Source organism: Myxocyprinus asiaticus, chromosome 3, assembly GCF_019703515.2.
Source record: "Myxocyprinus asiaticus isolate MX2 ecotype Aquarium Trade chromosome 3, UBuf_Myxa_2, whole genome shotgun sequence".
NCBI lineage: Eukaryota > Metazoa > Chordata > Actinopteri > Cypriniformes > Catostomidae > Myxocyprinus > Myxocyprinus asiaticus.
In genome coordinates this window covers 29,021,301-29,042,100 of record NC_059346.1, presented here as the reverse complement: position 1 = coordinate 29,042,100, position 20,800 = coordinate 29,021,301, and the positions used below count along the sequence as shown (strand labels likewise).

General features: G+C 39.9%; 1 protein-coding gene across 4 annotated transcripts in view; it reads left to right on the top strand.

The window, feature by feature from the left end:
* The window catches only part of LOC127420916 (disabled homolog 2-interacting protein-like), a 189,964-nt gene that overhangs the window by 50,418 nt on the left and 118,746 nt on the right, over nucleotides 1-20,800 (top strand). For 3 of the 4 annotated variants that reach the window (XM_051663547.1, XM_051663536.1, XM_051663529.1), the window contains exon 2: nucleotides 12,650-12,765. In XM_051663547.1, the coding sequence (XP_051519507.1) occupies nucleotides 12,685-12,765 (81 nt within the window). In that variant the 5' untranslated portion in view covers nucleotides 12,650-12,684. Of the gene's footprint in view, nucleotides 1-12,649; nucleotides 12,766-20,800 lie in introns of those variants that run through there. The other variant, XM_051663573.1, reaches the window with a different exon arrangement.

Sequence of the window (20,800 nt, the reverse complement as noted above, 5' to 3'; positions counted from 1 at the left end):
AGTTAAAGGTGACAGGGAACTGTTGAGGAGAGACTGTTAGAATACATGCTTCAGAGGAAGATATATGCCTTTTTATCATTAGACAAGATAGTTAAAAGTTACAGGGAGCTGTTTAGGAGAGAGAGGGTGAATGAAACAGGTGAGTACTTTAACATTATGAGCTCAAACGCATCTGCTGTGGCTCTGATATGCGGACTGTTTAAATGAGACTGTGTTGCACACCGGTCTATTATTGTAGTAACATGATGGCACGTAACAACAAAACTAACCGTGACTGGTCATTTACATGTGTCAGTCGCTTCACATGCAAGCAAGCGATTCTCGGCACCCTCAAGAAACAAATCGGGCAAACGGGAATGTTTATCGGCCGACCGATAAATTAAAAAGTCAGAATATCAACCATTTATCGGCCTCTACAATATATCGGTCGAACACTAATTATGACACTGCATTCTCACACACAAGACTCTTTGGAGAAGTTGATACACCAGACATGGATTTGAAAAGAGTTTGAAGGGAAAAAATGGACGTGTGAACATAGTGCACAGGCCTCCTGACAGTGTGTGTGTGTTTTTGTCTGGTTTTTTTTTTTTTTTTTTTTACTGACTCATAGAAAATGTTTTGCTCTACATTTTTTTTTTCTATTCAAAGTGTTGACAGGTGGAAAGCTCTCTCTTTTTTGAGCTTGTGTGCTCTTGGGGTTTTGCATGGCTATAGAGTCATACAAGCAGAGTGAGTTTTAGGAGCAGGTGCAGGGAATGTTTGGTTAGAAAAAGGAACCACTGGACAGAGAAAACACATGCACACACACACTTCGCACACACAAACCGTCCCTATTGTGATAATGGCTCAATAGGCCTCAGTCATGAAACATGAACAGAACAGAAATCGAACATAAAACTATTCTTACTTAAATTTCCGCATTCAGTTTAATTGGATGATTTATGTATAAATACATTCATCAAAAATGTACACAGAAATTTGGGATCCACTTTATATTAGATGTCTTTAACTACTATGTACTTAAGTATTTGATACAGTGTACTTGCATTGTACTTACATTTAAAGTACCTGCATTTAATTACATCTGTAGTTACTGTGTTAACTTTACGTCTAATCCTAAATCTAAACCTACCCTAACCCTTAACCTAAACTCTTACCCTAATCTAAACCCTAACCCTACCCCTAAACCTACTCGTACCTCAACCTCAGTAGCAGCAAATGTTAATCTTGTGAGAATTTTGCAGAACAAATTGTAGTTACACAATAAGTACATTGTATAGAATGTATTTTAATTTGTATACATAGTATTTAAAGACACTATAAAGTGGGACTGAAACCCTACCCCATGATCTAACCCTATTTCTAAAAGTAAACTTCTTTGCATTTTTACAATATTATATATATATATATATATAGATAGATAGATAGATAGATAGATAGATAGATAAATAAAACTTTACTTGCTTAATTTATAAATTGTTTATCCAAATGAGGACATCCCCAAATGTCCCCAAAGGGGGGTTTCGTCAGATTTAGCTCACTACTAGTAGTACTGTATAGTATATTTTGTTGAGTTGTATGCACAGTTGTTCAAGTATATGTGTTAGATCATGAGCCATGTTCTGTTACCTCCTTCTCGCTCAGGAATGTCCTATACAGGAAAACCTGGAAACGTTGTGTCCCAGCCCACAACTCACAGGAAGTGTGTGTTCTGACCCTCTCCTGTGTGTGTTTGCTTACAGTTGACCTTGTTTCTGTAAGAGAGTATTCTAAGACTAGCTGAATTCTCAGCAGGTTTGAGATGTGGTTGCTATGGGAACAGTAGAGCTAGGCGATTGTCCTTTATGACCACTGAGAAGGTAGCTGTCAATCAAGGTGTCACCAAGGACAGCCGGGTCTAATGGAAACACATGTTTAATCTCAAGGAGAGAGAGACAGATATACAGGGGTTTGTTTGTGGGTGTGTTCATCATCTTTGTGTATATATGACTTTCTTCAATGTTCTACAGAGGTTGCATTATGACACTGTTTCTGATTTTTTTGAGACAACAAAAGATATTCTACAGTAAACATTTGCACCAAATTAATGGCTCTTTATCAGTGTGTAAGGAAAATGAAATTAATTGCTGTTTGACTTCTGTGACAGCATTACACATCCTGTACTGAAGGACGTGTTTTTATTCAAATTAAAGGGATAGTTTACCTACAAATTAACACATAAGGAGATGTTATGCAGAATATTAGCCTTAGTCACTATTCACTTTCATTGTATGGAAAAAAAGTATGAAATAAAAGTGAAATGTGACTGAGTCAAACATTCTGCCTAGCATGTCCTTTTGTGTTCCACAGAAGAAAGAAAGTCATATGAGTTTGGAACAACATGAGAATGAGTAAATGATGAGGTTATATACCGTACAGTGTTTTCTTTGATTATTTGACTAATTGATCATTTTAATCTATCAAAAAGTACTGTCATATTACCATGTTTTTGTCCATTGTACCATAGTAATACCATACACAAACAGCCTATGTGTTTGTCCCTATGTGTGTGTGTGCCTATTTTTGTTCTGCCTGTGCATACAGGTGGTTGGCACTTGTAGAACGATGTTCTCCTGAGGCGAGAATGACTTAATGAAACCATGCTGATCCTCACATTAATCTAGAGCCACAAAAATAATAGCCATAAGGACGCTGTTTTTATATGTCAGTATCAAGCACACACTCTCTCTCACTCTCTCACTCTCACTGTTGAGTTCCTTCAGATCTTATATCTTTAACAAGCTGACACTTACACTGAGAGAGAATGAAGGACATATCCTCTCCCAGATCAAACTATAAGGCTCCTCTCTGTTAAATTCTTCATAACACATCTCCACTGGGCTTGATGAAAACTGCTTGACTTGATTGAAGTTTAAAGATCTGCCGTTGAAAGGATTTTTATCAGGATAATGTGCAATATTTTCACTAACACCTTTCCCACCTTCCACTCCGTTCTATGTTTATCATTTTGAAATCCATTTTGAAAGCGATCGTGATCTGAGAGAAGATTCGCTGCTGTTTTTGAGTACTTGTCAAGTATAGTGACAGCTATGTCCTGCAGTGTGACCTGCTATACTTGTTATGCTGTGATGACCTCATATATATATATCAGGCATGTAATGATACACAAATTTCACGATACGATAGTATGTTTTGCTCAGTCTTATTCAAGGATTCAACATAAATGTCTTTTAAATCATAAATACCACAAATGTGTCTGACATTGGCAACAAAAAGCAGAGCTCTATAATAAAGTAACTTAAACAACAGCACTACATTTCTTTTGATTGATTGCCGAGAAAAACTAATATGAACTCACAATTTTCATGTTTTTCTTGAGAAAATAAGTTTGTCTACACTCTAATCATTTATATTTGAATAGCACTTTTCACAATACACATAATTTCAAAGCAGCTTTATAGATAATCATGCCTTGTTGTCTGAAATCCCCCAGTGAATAAGCTGAAGTGACTGTAGCAAGGAAAAATCTCCTTTCAATGTTATTTAGTGGTGAAAAAAAAACAAAAAACATTGAGATGAACCTGACCTCTGGTTTTACGATATATGTACATAATCCAATATTATTTAGTGGCTTAAGCAAAAATCGATCGGGACACGTCATTATTTTTTATTTTTTTTTGCTCTCTTCCCCGTTTCACTTTGCATGTAAACTTTACTGGTGTTATTACTGGCTTATAACAAGTGTTTTTTCTCAAAGCTGTTTACATTTTGAAGTCAAAAGCAGATAATTATAAGTCTCATGTAATCGCGGTTTCTTATGTTGTTGTTTTTTATTAGTAAGCTGCTTTTTGATAGTTATGACTCATAATTTATGAGCGTCTTGCTGTGCATGTCACGCTCAGTGTCTGCTGGGAGAGGCGGCTGTTAAACATACTGCTGCTGTTTTTTTTCTCATAAATCCACTGATTTGTGCTGTGATGTCAGTGTAAAAAAAACTGCATGTTTGATGTACTGCAGCACCAAGACATGACACCGTTGTTTGGCAAATTCGACAAGCTGTTCTGCTACAGTACAATCTACTTGGCGTTTGCCATCGATCTTCTCGCCTATGTACTGGTGGTGTGTTTGTCTGTTTTCCTGTGAGCTCTGCGCCGCCTCTCATGGGAGAAGACTGTTCCGCAGCTCTCAGTTTTGCACTGATTGGTCTTAATGTGTTTGTTTATGTATCGTACACTACATATGTTGTATTGTATAGTGAGCGTTGTATCATACGATACAATACAATACAATCCGTTTTTTTTTTTTTTACACCCCAAATATATATATATATATATATATATATATATATATATATATATATATACAGCTTTGGAAAAAATTAAGAGATCATTATAAAATTATCAGTTTTTGGATTTACTATTTATAGGTATGTGTTTGAGTAAAATGAAAATTTTTGTTTTATTCTATAAAGTAATGACAACATTTCTCCCAAATTCCAAATAAAAATTTAATCTAAATATCATTGTCAATCTGAATGTCATTTAGAGCATTTATTTGCAGAAAATGACAAAAGATCAAAATAACAAATAAGATGCAGTGTTTTCAGACCTCGAATAATGAAAAGAAAAATAGTTCATATTCATTTTTAAACAACACAATACTAATGTTTTAACCTGGGAAGAGTTCAGAAATCAGTATTTGGTGGAATAACCCTGATTTTCAATCACAGCTTTCATGCGTCTTGGCATGCTCTCTACCAGTCTTTCACATTGCTGTTGGGTGACATTATGCCACTCCTGGCACAAACACTCAAGCAGCTCGTCTTTGTTTGATGGCTTGTGGCCATCCATCTTCCTCTTGATCACATTCCAGAGGTTTTCAATGGGGTTCAGGTCTGGAGATTGGGCTAGCCATGACAGGGCCTTGTTCCGGTGGTCCTCCATCCACATGTTGATTGATCTGGCTGTGTAGCATGGAGCATTGTCCTGCTGGAAAAACCAATCCTCAGAGTTGGGGAACATCGTCAGAGCAGAAGGAAGCAAGTTTTCTTCCTGGATAAACTTGTATGTGGCTTGATTCATGTGTCCTTCACAAAGACGAATCTGCCCGATTCCAGCCTTGCTAAAGCACCCCCAGATCATCACCGATCCACAAAATTTCACAGTGGGTGCGAGACACAGTGGCTTGAAGACCTCTCCAGGTCTCCGTCTAACCATTAGATGACCAGGGGTGACCTATGACCTACTGCGTAACCACCATAGTATGATGCATCGTTAGAGAAACTAACTACCTAGTCTCAAGTGTTTCCCTGAAATCCTAGTAACTATGTTGCACATCCATCGTTCGAACCACGTTGGTTCAACAATGCAGAGCTGTCATTAATGACATTACTCAGGGGGTGGAGTAATAACTTCTGCAGAGATCGAATGGATATAAAATTATAACAGCTCATTTACATGGACAGAAGCCATTTATTGTGGAAAAAACTGCTTAAGACACGAAATAGACATTTATGTTGATATGCACTTTGTAAGTGGCATACTGTTTACTACAGTATACAAGCGGTTCGGTCAGTAAGCAGCTCCACAGCAACGTTATATCCCCGCGATGATGTTGTAAATAACGAACATGGCATCTGAGGACTACATCTCTTATTTTCTGTTCTCTGTTGTTTTGCTTCTTTTTTTCACATGCCCTTCTGTTGCTGGTGTGTTTGTTTTCATCACGACCTCTCGCAGCATTGAGCTACAATAGTGGGGTTTCCCTCTTACCTCACTTTACCGCACTTGAGCACATACGTACATATGCACACTTTTCAAAAATCAATAAGAATGCCACTTTTATTCTTGACACAATGAAAGATATAGAATTAAATATATATGGAGTGAAAGATACAGACTGGGCCAGGCAAATGGGGCTCTGGTAAGCTGTGTGTTGCTGCATGGCAACAAAAATACGATTTCAAGTTGCTTTTTAGTGACAGAGAAGTTAAACCCTTCACTATCTAAATTTAAATACAAAATATAATATCCCATTTGATGACCAAAAATTCAATTTTTAACATGTGTTTTGAGTTAGTGCCTTTCTAATACACTGGGAATTCATCCAGTAGTTTAACATGTAGAAATGAGCACATAATAGGTGATACTTGTGACTTGATGCATCACAGTAGCATTGGAATGCCAGATCAAATGCAAGCAATTATTATGTGAATCATTTCATGCAATGTCATTACTTCATTATCAACTACCAGAATAATGTAATTAATAAATTATATACTGTAAGTGTGATGAGGAATCCTATGTACGGAATGAAATACAAACCTTTATTGTTTTGCAGTGGTGATGACCCACCATCACACTATCAAGTAACTAAAGCTGGCTATGTAAAGATTTTCTCAATACACAAGATATTAGCCATGATAATATAAGCCAAACATGACACAAAACACATCCTTTATTTGAATCCTCAGACAATTCTAAAGAGGCCTTCTCATTTTTCCCAAGCCACAGCATGAAAACTATAAAAAAAAAACACACAAAAAAAAAACAGCATCCTATTTTAAAACCAAAAACCCATTAACAGATGAATACAATAATTTGATAATCAAATTAAGCTGTGCCCTATTACTGTCACAAATAATTGATGAAGCTAGTTAATTTAGATGATTATTAGCCACCAAGGTGTTTCTATCCATTCCTCAGGTGCATCAGTAGCAGGTTTATTAATGACTCACCTAATAAATACAGTATCTGTGTGTGTATCAAATGCTCAACAATGGCGGCTTTACAAAGAATCCTACAGTTTGAGCACAGAAGGCGACGCAGAAGTCAGGTAGTGTATATAAATGTCTACATAAGGACAAATTTCTCCCCACTTGACTCTCTATCTGATGATGACATCATAACAAAATTCTGGATTCCAAGGACCAAGATCCTTGAATTGTTGCAGGTTGTGAAACCACACCTTCAGAGGGCCACAAGAAGAAACTATGCCTTAAGTGCAGCAGTGCAGTTCTTAGCTGCTCTGCATTATTGTGCTGTGGGAAGTTTTATGGAGGTGGTTGGTAATGACCTGTGGCTCAGCAAGTCTTAGGTCGCAAGGCTGTGAAAGCAGTAACACATTTGCTGTTACAGCTTCTGAACACCACGCTGACTTTCCCCTAAACTCCTCAAAAAATCCAGTCACAAACATTTGTCCAACTTCCTGAGGAATGCAAAAACATTGCAGTCACGAAAATGTGTTCAACTTCCTGAGGAGGAAGAGGGGGTCATGCTGGTGCTGATGATGATGATCCACTGAACCCACATTGAGGCAGAATGCATCCTGCAGGAGCAGAACTCAGAGCAGAACTTTTTGCTTTTTTGTTTTTCCCTGCAAACATTAATTGAAAGACTACTGCAAACAAGAAGTATACATTTGTTTTCTATAACATAGCCTATTGAGAATATTCCATATTCTATTATATTCTACTTCTGTGAACACAAATAAACACAAAACCACTTACACAGACATGTCATCCCATACAGAAATCAGATATATTCCATACATGCGTATTTCTACAATTATTGTTCATTTATTTGGGCATATTGGCTATATACAATTACACTGTGATTTGGGAAATTATGTTTTACATATATGAAAGTGTAATATTTTGAAATATGTAAATGAATTAATTTTACACTTACATAGCACTTTTCTGACACTATACTCTACAGATATGTTGCATATACTGTATGTATGGTACAGATAACTTTTTATATCAGTGAAAACCATTAACATGCATATTGTATTTTACATATATAGCCATATGTGAAATTTCTCTTTGGAAAATGTTGTAACAAAGTAATGTAAATAATAAAATAACTCACCTTTTCTACGTGAAAATGATGCCAATCCTGCATTCCAAATGGCATAAATAATGCCTTAGGAGGGCACTTTGAATTGTGACAGTCACACTGGAAGATCGTTTCAAACTGAATTTCCAATAAAAATAACTTTGATCACCACAACTTCAAGCCTTTCAAAGCTCTCAGAGTGGATGGTGAAGTCTTTGAAAGGAATAGGGCATAGGGGTGATAAGTCTGAATAGAACACACCCCAGCTGTGGCAAAATCAATGACGTCGACAACGCAAACTAACAAGGAACTGTGCTTCTAACCACAGGCGGAGAGCTGTAGTTCCAACTACACAAATTTGCGACGCAGTTTGCAAATGTTCGTTCAAACTACGGTTTCGGGAAACACCAAATCATTGAACTATGTTGGTAATGATGGAACCGCACCCCAGGTGGAGGATCGGTGATGATCTGGGGTTGTTTCAGCAAGGCTGGAATCGGGCAGATTCGTTTTTGTGAAGGATGCATGAATCAAGCCAAAACTTGCTTCTTTCTGCTCTGACGATGTTCCCCAACTCTGAGGATTGTTTTTTTCCATCAGGATAATGCTCCATGCTACACAGCCAGGTCAATCAAGGTGTGGATGGAGGACCACCGGATCAAGACCATGTCATGGCTAGCATAATCTCCAGACCTGAACCCCACTGAAAACCTCTGAAATATGATCAAAAGGAAGATGGATGGCCACAAGCCAACAAACAAAGTCTAGCTGCTTGAATTTTTGCACCAGGAGTGGCATAAAGTCACCCAACAGCAACGTGAAAGACTGGTAGAGAGCATGCCAAGACGCATGAAAGCTGTGATTGAAAATCAGGGTTATTCCTCCAAATACTGATTTCTGAACTCTTCCCAAGTTAAAACATTAGTATTGTGTTGTTTAAAAATGAATATGAACTTGTTTTCTTTATATTTTTGGAGGTCTGAAAACACTGCATCTTATTTGTTATTTTGATCTGTTGTCATTTTCTGCAAATAAATGCTCTAATAAATATAGAAATAAAACAAAGAATAAAACAACAATGTTCATTTTACTCAAACACATACCTATAAATAGTAAATCCAGAGAAACTGATAATTTTGCAGTGGTCTCTTAATTTTTTCCAGAGCTGTATATATATATATATATATATATATATATATATATATATACACATACATACACACACACACACTACCGGTCAAAAGTTTTGAAACACTTACTCATTCTTTATTATAATTATTATTTTTTTTTTTTTTTTTTCACATTTTAGAATAATAGTAAAGTCATCAAAACTATAGAATAACATAAATAGAACTATGGGAATTATGTTGTGACTAAACAAATCCAAAATAAATCAAAACTGTGTTATATTTTAGCATCTTCAATGTAGTCACCCTTTGCCTAGAATTTGCAGACATGTACTCTTGACATTTTCTCAACCAACTTCTTGAGGTATCACCCTGGGATGCTTTTTAAACAGTATTGAAGGAGTTCCCATCTATGTTGGGCACTTATTGGCTGCTTTTCTTTATTATTTGGTCCAATCATCAATTTAAAAACTTTTTTTTTTTTTTATTAAATTTTAGTTTTATAATGAAATACATTAATATGGTGGCACAATAATTTTTATGTCTACAAAACTAATTTCAAACATTTAAGCATACGCCTTCAGATCAAAAGATTTTTAAGATCATGAGAAACATTTCAGTTTCAAAACTTTTGACCAGTAGTGTATGTATGTATGTATATAATAGGATATGTCCTTCATTTATATATATATATATATATATATATATATATATATATATATATATATATATATATATATATTAGGGCTGTCAAATGATTAAAATATTTAATCGTGATTAATCGCATTTTTTTTTCTAGTTAATCGCGATTAATTGCAATATCTATATAAACATGAGTGGACAAAATATGCTTCATCCAGATGTATTTTTCAGTCATACACCTACCCCACCAACAGAGTTGAACAACAGAATGAACACAACTCAATTCAAATTATGTACAAAATATGGTAGTTGTAAGTGTATTATGACAGGATTTATTTGCTTCTTTTTATGGAGTTTTGACAGACATGCAAAAAAGTCTGCACTGTCATTTACTATTGACAACTCTGTGCAAAATACATCAAAAACTCCTTTTAGACCCCGGTTACAATTGTAATGGTTTAATGACAGTGTGGAATACCTGCAGGGTTCCCGCAATGTCTCCAACTTCTGCATTGGCTAGTGCACTATCAAACAGAGACACTGTGACAGAACCTTGGAGACAGCAGCAGGGTTTCCGTTAGCCGGTAATCAGTACCGACACTCCCTATATGCATATTACGCAGTCTGCGTAAGGCAACAACTCCCTAGGGGGGCACCAGAAACTCCACCGGCTGCCCTTACTCGTACGTTATATGTTATTCAAGGACCCGGTAGCAGTCACGGAACACACATGGAAACGCATCAATATGATCAAAGACGTCAATTTTGACAAGAGACCAACAATTAAAAGTGTACAGATGAGTGCAAAAATGGTCCAGGACACCTTCAAAACAGCACAACAGCATGACAGTCCAGCTGAATGAAACACAATAGGGGTCTCCATTTTAGAGTTATAAATTGACATTGCGTCTTTTAAAAGTGGCGCAAGATGTATGATAATGGTCAGAGCTGTTCGTCTAGTGCATGTTTATGTAGAAAAACATTTAAATCCAGATAGGCACCTGAAGGTGTTCAAGTCTACTGTGGATGAATTTACCATGACAGGCCCACCTCTCTCCTCTTTACCTGTGTGACTGACTCTGAGCACCAGTGGGCGGGGCCAAGGGTGCAATGATGAGAAATAGGCGTTGCAGATTTATTTGGTCCTTGTGACATCACAAGTTCCACAAATTCCAAACTAGCAGTTTTTGCAGCTTGGTTTAAATAAATGCTTTTTTCTATAAGGAGCAAGTTTTCAGTTCTGAAACTTACAGTATATTTTTATAGTACAATGACCTCTTATATGTCAAAAGATCAAGGAAAATTTGATTCCTCATGTCATGACCTCTTTAGGTTTTTATTTAAATATCAAATAATACATATACTAAGATAAAGACAAAAGTTATTGTGACACATTGTGGTTGTTATACACTAGTGGAACATGTCCATAACTAAGTCATCGGTTTGAACTGGAGGAGTACTGACTTCAGACATCCACTAAAAATCACATTGACCCAGTTGCTTACAAGTCATTACAAAGATGGTGCAGAAAAGTGAAGTTAGTTCTTAAAGACTGAGCATCATTTATTTACAGATGCCACTTGGTTTGATATTTTAGATCTAATGCAATAATTCCAGACATTTGTGTGGCATAAGTGTCCAGGTACTGTACATTCCACTGTACATACATGTAAAAGGTTGAAGAAGAAAAAAACTCATGTCCATGTTATTTTCAACTATCCATTTGTCAGCCATCTGGAAATTAAAGCAAAATACCAGATGGATGAAATTTGGGAAATTGGGTGAAACGATGCTTGAAAAAAAAAAAAAAAAAACTCACACTCCTGTTCTTCCCTATGAGTCTGAGTATGTGATGGGAATATTAGTTCTGACTGAAGACTTTGTTCATATATTGTTTTGTTGGAGAATCAGTATGTGGTGTAGAGATCAGAGTGAAGCATTTATTATAATCTGTTTCTAAGACACCGACTGAATGAAGCAGTAAGTCAGGTTTCTTTTTCTCACTGAGGAAGAGTGAAAGGATTTAGTAGCTGTGCATACTGATGAATTTATGAATGGGCTGTTAGGATATTTGTGACAGACAGCTTTTTATGACAGTGGAAGATCAGTCACTGAAAGGAAGGTGTTGTCATGTTGATTGTCTGTGTATCCGATTACATGCTGTGTGAGTCTCACATTCCATGCACACACCAAGCACACTCTGCGCACACTTGGACAGCATGCTGGGATTTGTGTTTCTGATGAAGATAAGTGTTAAAAGAGTGTGTGTTAGTTTATTCTTAAATATGTTATAAAGCTTTTGATGTGCTTGGAGTCACCATAGTTCTTGGTGTTTACATGCTTTTAAAATGTCCTAGAAATTGTTTACCTAGTTGCGTCTGTGATATTATGAGTAAGCTCTAGGGCTGTCAATCGATTAATATGGATTTAATCGCAGTTAATAATTATATTTAAATAAATATAAGTCATATATATAATAATAAAAATTATTCAGATAATTTAAATACATTACATTATTGTGGCAGACGAGTAAAGCATTGATAAGACAATACAAAAAGTGGCTTTAGAAGGCAATATATTGTTTATTTCCAAATCATTAAACCACATTGGCCTACAGTACCCAGCAATCCATTTTGCAATTTAATTCATCTATCTGTTCGAGGTAGACTTTCTAAGGTCGTGTCTATGTCCACATGTGTCAGACGGATGCTTTTGGAGTGTCTCATTTTGGTTGCATTGCATCATAATCACAGCGTTTTTAGGCAGATGTGTAAAGTTAAACATAGTTTGAAACTTAGAAAAACATGCTCAAGACCCCTGCATTTGGAGTTGTGCTCTGTCCAGCTGTGTTTGAACGCAAGAACGTGTCTGTCCTCATCTTGTGCTGTTTACTGTTAGTAAGTGTGGTTTGTTGCCTGTACAGCTGCACATTGCACTTACTGCCCCTAATGACTGGAAGTAGTAAAAACCTTTAAAATGCAGTGTTGGTTAGGATTTTCTTTTGTAAATTAAAAAAAAAAATCTCTCTCTGTCTCACAGACTCTCCACCTGAGAGAACAGGGCGGAGACGTAGCATGCCAGGCTCTGCCCCTGACAAAGCCCCACCCACAATGGAGCCCACTGCTGCTGCTGCTGCTACACCTTTCAGGGTCACAGTAAGTATTTTTTGGTGTGTCTATGATACTGTATGTGAGAGTGTGTGCATCTGATTAAATGAAGCCTGGACTGCAGATGTGCACTTCATACTAGGACACATATGTAGCATCTTTATTGCTACTTTTTCTTAAGATCTGCCATATAAAAGCTCCAATCCTAATTAAATAAGCAATTTTGTGAAATGATAATTTCCTACTGTAGACTATAAACTTGAGCTGTAATGTTTTTGAATGAAAATGCACAAATCAAGGTCTACTCAACATGTTTTACATGGAATAAAGTATTAAGACCAAGTCTAATCTTCTAAATGTTGAGCTGATGTCTAGATCCAGGCTAAATTTATAGGCTTTTAAATGAATTTTAAACAGAGGCTATATAGTTTATAGACTTACATCAGGATATTAGACAGAGATACAGACAAATGTATGAACCAAGCGAACACACTGTTAAAATGTAGAACAAGGTGACATTTTATTAATGGGCATTAGGGAAGAATTAACATTATGTGAATGAATTGTAAATGTTATCAAGTTGTAATTATATGTTTATGAGTGTGAGCTTTATTAGCAAGAGATAAAAAAAAAAAAAAAACTGATTCAAAGGCAGGTTGGAAGCAATTGTTTCAAATTGTGGCTCACATTATGTGCTGGTTACAGGAAGAAAATCCTTAGCAATCAACAGCAGGTGGTATTCTGTAGTTTTCACCCTCTGTGTCTTAACTCAGTCTCATGTAGTGACTGAATGCGATTGTTGCAGTCTTCTTGGGTTTTTATGTGGTTGCTGCTCATCATTTAACTGAATGCAGATGTAATTACATTTAAATGAGATCTCTTTGTGAATCAAGAACAGCTTGACCTTCTAGCTTCTGACATCTGCAGAATCAGGCCCAATTAGTCGTCTAGTGTGTAATAAATGAATTGGGGCACATTGGTTTGCAAAAATCTCCTGCGAAAGCCTTGAATTCTGACATCCACAGTCTGATAACACTGAAATTCCATCCTAATTCGTAATGTATATGTTTGAACAAGTGTGAGAAAGTGTGCAATCCCCTGAGAATGAATTGCACCCTGTAAAAGTGCTGTGTATTTGTATGCGCTGATTTGTATGATCAGACAATGCTGCAAATATGCCCTTAAAATCTGTGCTGAACGCAATTTCGATGCAATTTGCGCTATTCCGATCTTGCAGGCTGTTTCTGACCGCTATATAGCGGAGGATGCAGCAGAATCACTTCACTACTGTTATCCAGAGACCTTAATCATCTCTTTAACATGCTAAAAGTGCACTTGACTACACAACCCTCTATGGACAAGTTGGAATCTCCATTGGCTAGTAAATTTTAGTTTTTACTCACCAGACTTCTGACAACATGTAAGCGTAATGCAACTGAAAAAGATAAGAAGCAAACCAAGAAGGGGGCATCTTCACATATATAAAGTATTCATATGACTCCACATGATATAGAATGCAATTGTTTACTTTATATATATATATATATATATATATATATATATATATATATATATATATATAATTTCAATCACATTTTAGCTTTTTTTTTTTATTTAAAATTTCACATTCTATCAATTTATAATATGTCATGTTACTCGGTCTGTAGCCATGCTGTAAAGTGGAGAATGTTGTAAGAACAGTCCTTGGAAAAGTTTAATCTAAATCAGAGTTGACATCATTAAATGCAATGTAAATGTAACTATTGCATAGCACGGCTCAACTTAAGCGATGGAGGCAGCACGATCACAACACCGCAGGTCCCACTGGAGCCAAATAAGGTAAATTTCCTTCAGAGTGCATGCTCACGAGATCACATCACGCAGTAAAAGACAAGACTGAATCCAGCTTCTTAAACGGCAGCTTTATATTCAGTAAAAGGATTGCTGTGCTTAAGATCTTCGCCTCTACACAACTCAATCACTGGCAAGTGAAATCTGAACATTTACTAGCCAGGGGAAAATAACAGACATATTTTCGTCGCATAGCGAGAAATTTGGTCGCATATGCTAGTGATTTGCTCGCAATGTAGATGGGTGCTACAGCGCACATCTTGATATATGCTTGGTTATAATGCTCTTCTTCATCATTTGATCATTATTTGATGAAATGCTGCTGGTATGATCAAAAGAAAATGTACACAAACATCTCTTTTACATAAAATTCTGTTTACTGCCTGCACTGTAAAAAAAAAAAAAAAAAAGTAAAATGTCCGGCAGCAAATGTTGCCAAACAGTTACTATTAAATTACAGTAAAATGTTATACTTAATTCAACAATGAATTACTGTAAAATTACAGCTTTTCCCTATATATATTCTTTGTAATTTTACTACCAAATTTTAGTAGAATTACACATTTTTTTTGTAGCCATTTATTATCATCACATAGTTGTTTGGCTCCTTTTTAAATCATAATGATAACAGAAATCACCCAAATGGCCCTGATCAAAAGTTTACATACCCTTGAATGTTTGGCCTTCTTACAGACACACAAGGTGACACACACATGTTTAAATGGCAGTTAAAGGTTCATGTCCCACACCTGTGGCTTTTTAAATTGCAATTAGTGTCTGTGTATAAATAGTCAATGAGTTTGTTGGCTCTCACGCGGATGCACTGAGCAGGCTAGATACTGAGCCATGGGGAGCAGAAAAAAAACTGTCAAAAGACCTGCGTAACAAGGTAATGGAACTTTATAAAGATGGAAAAGGATATAAAAAGATATCCAAAGCCTTGAAAATGCTAGTCCGTACTGTTCAATCACTTATTAAGAAGTGGAAAATTCGGGGATCTCTTGATACCAAGCCAAGGTCAGGTGGACTAAGAAAGATTTCAGCCACAACTGCCAGCAGAATTGTTCAGGAAACAAATAAAAACCCACAGGTAACCTCAGGAGAAATACAGGCTGCTCTGGAAAAAGATGGTGTGGTTGTTTCAAGGAGCACAATACAACGATACTTGAACAAAAATGAGCTGCATGGTCGAGTTGCCAGAAAGAAGCCTTTACTGCGCCAATGCCACAAAAAAGCCCGGTTACAATATGCCCGACAACACCTTGATACGCCTCACAGCTTCTGGCACACTGTAATTTGGAGTGACAAGACCAAAATAGAGCTTCATGTTCACAACCATAAGCACTATGTTTGGAGAGGGGTCAACAAGGCCTATAGTGTAAAGAATACCATCCCCACTGTGAAGCATGGTGGTGGCTCACTGATGTTTTGGGGGGGGGGGTGAGCTCTAAAGGCACGGGGAATCTTGTGAAAATTGATGGCAAGATGAATGCAGCATGTTATCAGAAAATACTGGCAGACAATTTGCATTCTTCTGCATGAAAGCTGCGCATGGGACGCTCTTGGACTTTCCAGCACGACAATGACCCTAAGCACAAGGCCAAGTTGACCCTCCAGTGGTTAAAGCAGAAAAAGGTGAAGGTTCTGGAGTGGCCATCACAGTCTCCTGACCTTAATATCATCGAGCCATTCAAACGTGCACTTCATGCAAGACAACCAAAGACTTTGCATGACCTGGAGGCATTTTGCCAAGACAAATGGGCAGCTATACCACCTGCAAGAATTTGGGGCCTCATAGTCATTGATGCTAAAGGGGGCTATACACAGTTTTAAGAACTAAGGGTATGCAGACTTTTGAACAGGGGTCATTTAATTTTTTTCATTGTTGCCATGGTTTGTTTTATGATTGTGCCATTTTGTTATAACCTACAGTTGAATATGAATCCCATAAGAAATAAAAGAAATGTGTTTTGCCTGCTCACTCTTTTTCTTTAAAAATGGTACATATATTACCAATTCTCCAAGGGTATGCAAACTTTTGAGCACAACTGTATATACATACACACACACACACACACACACATACACATATATATTATATATACACACACACACATATATAATTAAGCAGAATTAAAATGGTGAAATAATAGGGTAAAGTGTTCTTAATATTTTTACATATATAAATATAAAATTAATATATTTGATGCTCACATCAAATATCTCATAGAATGACATGTCAGTGTTCATGATCACTGTGCACTTTAGTTTTCTTCAGTCTCAATTCACTCACCTTTAGCCATCACTACATAACAATTTTAACATTATCTCTGAGAAAGATGTCAGTCATCTTAAGAGGCATCCATAAGGAAGAAAATTCCATAACTCCAGGCTTTGGACACTGTGGGCGGCTTCTCTCAATGATCTTGTTAGCCATCATTAAACCAGTGTCCACCACCTCGTCTGTGAAAAGATCAAATCAAACGTTTATCTGTTTGAACCTGCAACCTGTGTACAGTAATTCTGACACATCATGTGCACATTTTAGATCAATTTAGCATGCATACAATTGTAATGTAAATTGTAAAAATCTGAAATCATGATAACGGTTGTTGTTATTGTTATCATCAGTAATTGTAGTATTAGTATCTGAATTAGCTGATCAGCTGGAAGTTACTGAATTTCAGTGACTGATTTTCTACTTTTCTCTGCTCTGTTATAACTCTAACACTTAAGAGTGTGTTGTCTGGCATAATAAGCAGTTTGATGATATAACCTGCTGGCAAATTCATAAAAATAAAAAAATAAAAATACTGAATCATAGTATGTGTAGTTGTAGCACTAACATTCCAGCCTTCATACTGCATCAATGTGGTTATTCTATTTTCTAATGTTGTGTGAACACAACCAAAAAAAAACACACCTTGGTCACGTCTGTTTGCTTATAGGAATCTTCTGAAGATGTGGGAACACAGCAAAATATGGTCCTGATGACTGGGTTGAACTGAGGTTCCCTATCTGTCACTCACTCGACGTTGGTGTCGATGTAGTGACACTAGGGGTCACTCTTGGGAGCCCAAGACACCTTTGGTCTTTGATAAAAGGCCAATGAAAATTGGCGAGTGGTATTTGCATGCCAGTCCCCCGGACATACGGGTATAAAAGGAGCTGGTATGCAACCACTCATTCAGATTTTCTCTTCGGAGCCGAACAGTCATGCTCATTGAGCTGAATAGCACTGTTCATTCACCTCTGCTGGATCTGACGGCGCATTTCAGCGGCTTCTCCCTCCTCTGCACTGGTGCATTGCAGAGAACGCCCCTTGTGCACTTCGGCAGAAAAACTAGAGAGTATATCTTCTGAAAGAGCGTTTTTCCCCTCTAAAAGAATATATTTCTCCAAAAGAGCGCACACACGGAACGTCTTTTTAAAGATGCATCTTTCTAAAGATGCCTTTCCGATCGTGTGTCATTCCTGGTTGCGGTCGTTTTCTCTCAACTTCGGATGGTCATGATCGCTGTCTTTCGTGTCTGGGCGCGACCCACACGGAGGCAGCATTTATGAATGGTTCATGTTCTCACTGCGAGAACATGACCATGGCAACGTTGCGGTCGCGCAGCGGCTCCCCGCCTCGGTCCTCCTACCTACGAGTATGAGGTCAGTGCGGCTAGCACTGGGGGCGATTTGGGGACCTCAATGGGATCGCCTCCGCCGGGTATCCCCCCGCGGACCTCCCATTCCCCAGCACGCTCGTCTGCCCCAATCGGGTTTCCGGATGAGTTCGACGGCTCGTCGCACGGCGAGTCTGGCTTCTTGTTCGGGGTCCGCGAAGATGATGAGCTCTCGAGCGCAGCATCGGAGAGCGGGCTTGTCCAGTCGGACGCAGAAGCCTCAGCTGGGCTTTCCCCTTCGGGGACGGTCGCCCAGTTACAGGCCGATGCCGAAATGACGAACATGCTTTCCCGGGCAGCCATGAGCGTCGGGCAAGAGTGGAACCCTCCGCTCTCCCCTGAACCCTCGCAGCTTGATGATTGGTTTCTGGGCTCGCGGCGCCGCTCAAAACAGCCGCGCCCCGCTCCAGTGCCATTCTTCCCGGAGGTGCATGAGGAGCTGACAAAGTCGTGGGAGGCACCTTTTACTGCCCGACCCCGACTCCGCAGTTCCCCCGCTCTCACTACCCTCGATGGTGGGGCGGCCAGGGGCTATACGGCAATTACCCTGGTGGATAAGGCGCTCGCGGTGCACTTATGCCCGCAGAGCGCCGCCACCTGGCGTGGACGCCCTAAGCTCCCGTCCAAGCCCTGTAGGCTCACGTCGTCCCTGACGGCTAAGGCCTACAGCGCTGCTGGACAAGCTGCCTCTGCCCTGCACACCATGGCTCTCCTGCAGGTCCACCAAGCCAAGGCACTGAAAGAACTGCACGAGGGTAGTTCCACCCAAAAGATTTGATGCAGGAACTGCGCTCGGCGACTGACCTCGCCCTCCGGGCGACAAAGGTCACAGCGCAGTCTCTCGGGCGGACGATGGCCACACTAGTGGTCCAGGAGCACCACCTGTGGCTCAACCTGGTCAAGATGGGTGAGGCCGACAAGACACGGTTCCTTGCTGCCCCCATTTCCCAGGCGGGCCTATTCGGCGACACCGTTGAGGACTTTGCCCAGCAGTTCTCGACGGTAAAGCAGCAGACGGAAGCAATCCGGCACATCCTGCCCCGGCGCGGCTCAAGATCCCGCACCCCATCTGCTCGTCGCCAAGGGCGTCCCACTGCGGTGACTGCACCGGCTCCGCCGCAGCCTGCCCCTCTGGCCCGGCCCCGGCATGGAGCCCACCGCAGGAAGCCCACGGAGAACCCACGGAGGTCCTCGAAGCGCCCCTGAGATGGGCAACCCAGGGACGAGGGAACCCACTCACGTGGAGCTGGTAGAAAGACCACTCCATCCCCCGGTGAGCGGCTGCCTTCCTCCCTGGGTCACATACCCGGTGTGTACGGTCATCACCACGACTACCGTCCACGGGCTTTTTCTTGCAGGATTGGCGCTCCAGTGGTGCCCTTTCCGCCCCTGAGCGCCAAGCTGTGGCACACAGCCGCCCCCGATGTGGCAGCCTCCACGGGTTACGAGGACAGGCTTCTTCCTCCCCCATCTCAGGCTGTTCCGGGGGTGGTCACAAGGAGCCAGGTAAGTGCTTCGATGTCCCTAGACTCAGCACGGCCATGACGTGGCCCTGGCCAGAGGTGCCTCTCTAACAGACATTTGCAGAGCAGCGGGCTGGGCAACACCCAACACCTTTGCAAGGTTCTACAACTTCCGGGTGGAACCGGTTTCATCCCAGGTAGTGGCACGCAACACAAGCGGATAAGCCTGGGATAGCCGGCCGGGTGTATCGCTTGCACATAGCGCCTTCCACCTCCTTTTGAGCTGAAGACGTGCGCTGTTAATTCCCAGTAGTGTTCAAAAAATGTGTTCCCTGGTTGACTTCCTCCGAGCCCTGTGACAGTCGAGTTTTCGGAGATACTCACTGCCAGCCCAGTACACGCGCTAAGAGCCCTGTTCTGGGGTAGGTGCTCCGCATGTGGTGGTTCCTTGTAAGGCTAAACCCCATGCGATCTATATCTTCCGCTAGTTCGTTTCCCTGCTGGCAAACTGCATCTTCCTTGGGCAGAGCCCCTCTGCCCCAGTCTCCATGTTTGTAGTAACTCCTCCCCCATTGGGCAGGATCTACCTTGAAGGCTCTCCACTTGGTTGGAAAGACCATGTGACGTATTTTTCCACTTAAAAATATCCCCCCCTCTCTTGGGGCGAGGTGTGGTCTCCGTGGTGTCTTCCCCTTGGGAGGGACACCCCCCGACTAGACCTGGCAGCCCAGTCGGATAACCCCCCTTCTTTTTTAGGGAGTGGAAAAAGAGAAGGGGAAAAGAGGCCATGACTGGGTTAAGCCTGTCTCTATCTTTGGGTAGTTGACTTGTCCCCAAAAAGGGCCGTTCGACACTCATAACTGTGTTGGGGGAGGTTACGTGTCAACCTGGTGTGCTGGCTATGAGGCACACAGCAAGTCTGCCCACCACACACCTCCAGTTCACGTAACACCATTCAGCCTTTTGGCGTTTTGTATAGGGACCCCTATTGTCACTACATCGACACCAACGTCGAGTGAGTGACAGATAGGGAACGTCATGGTTACTGGTTACTGGCGCTCAGATTCAAACAGCTGATTCTCGGGCATTCATTGGCTG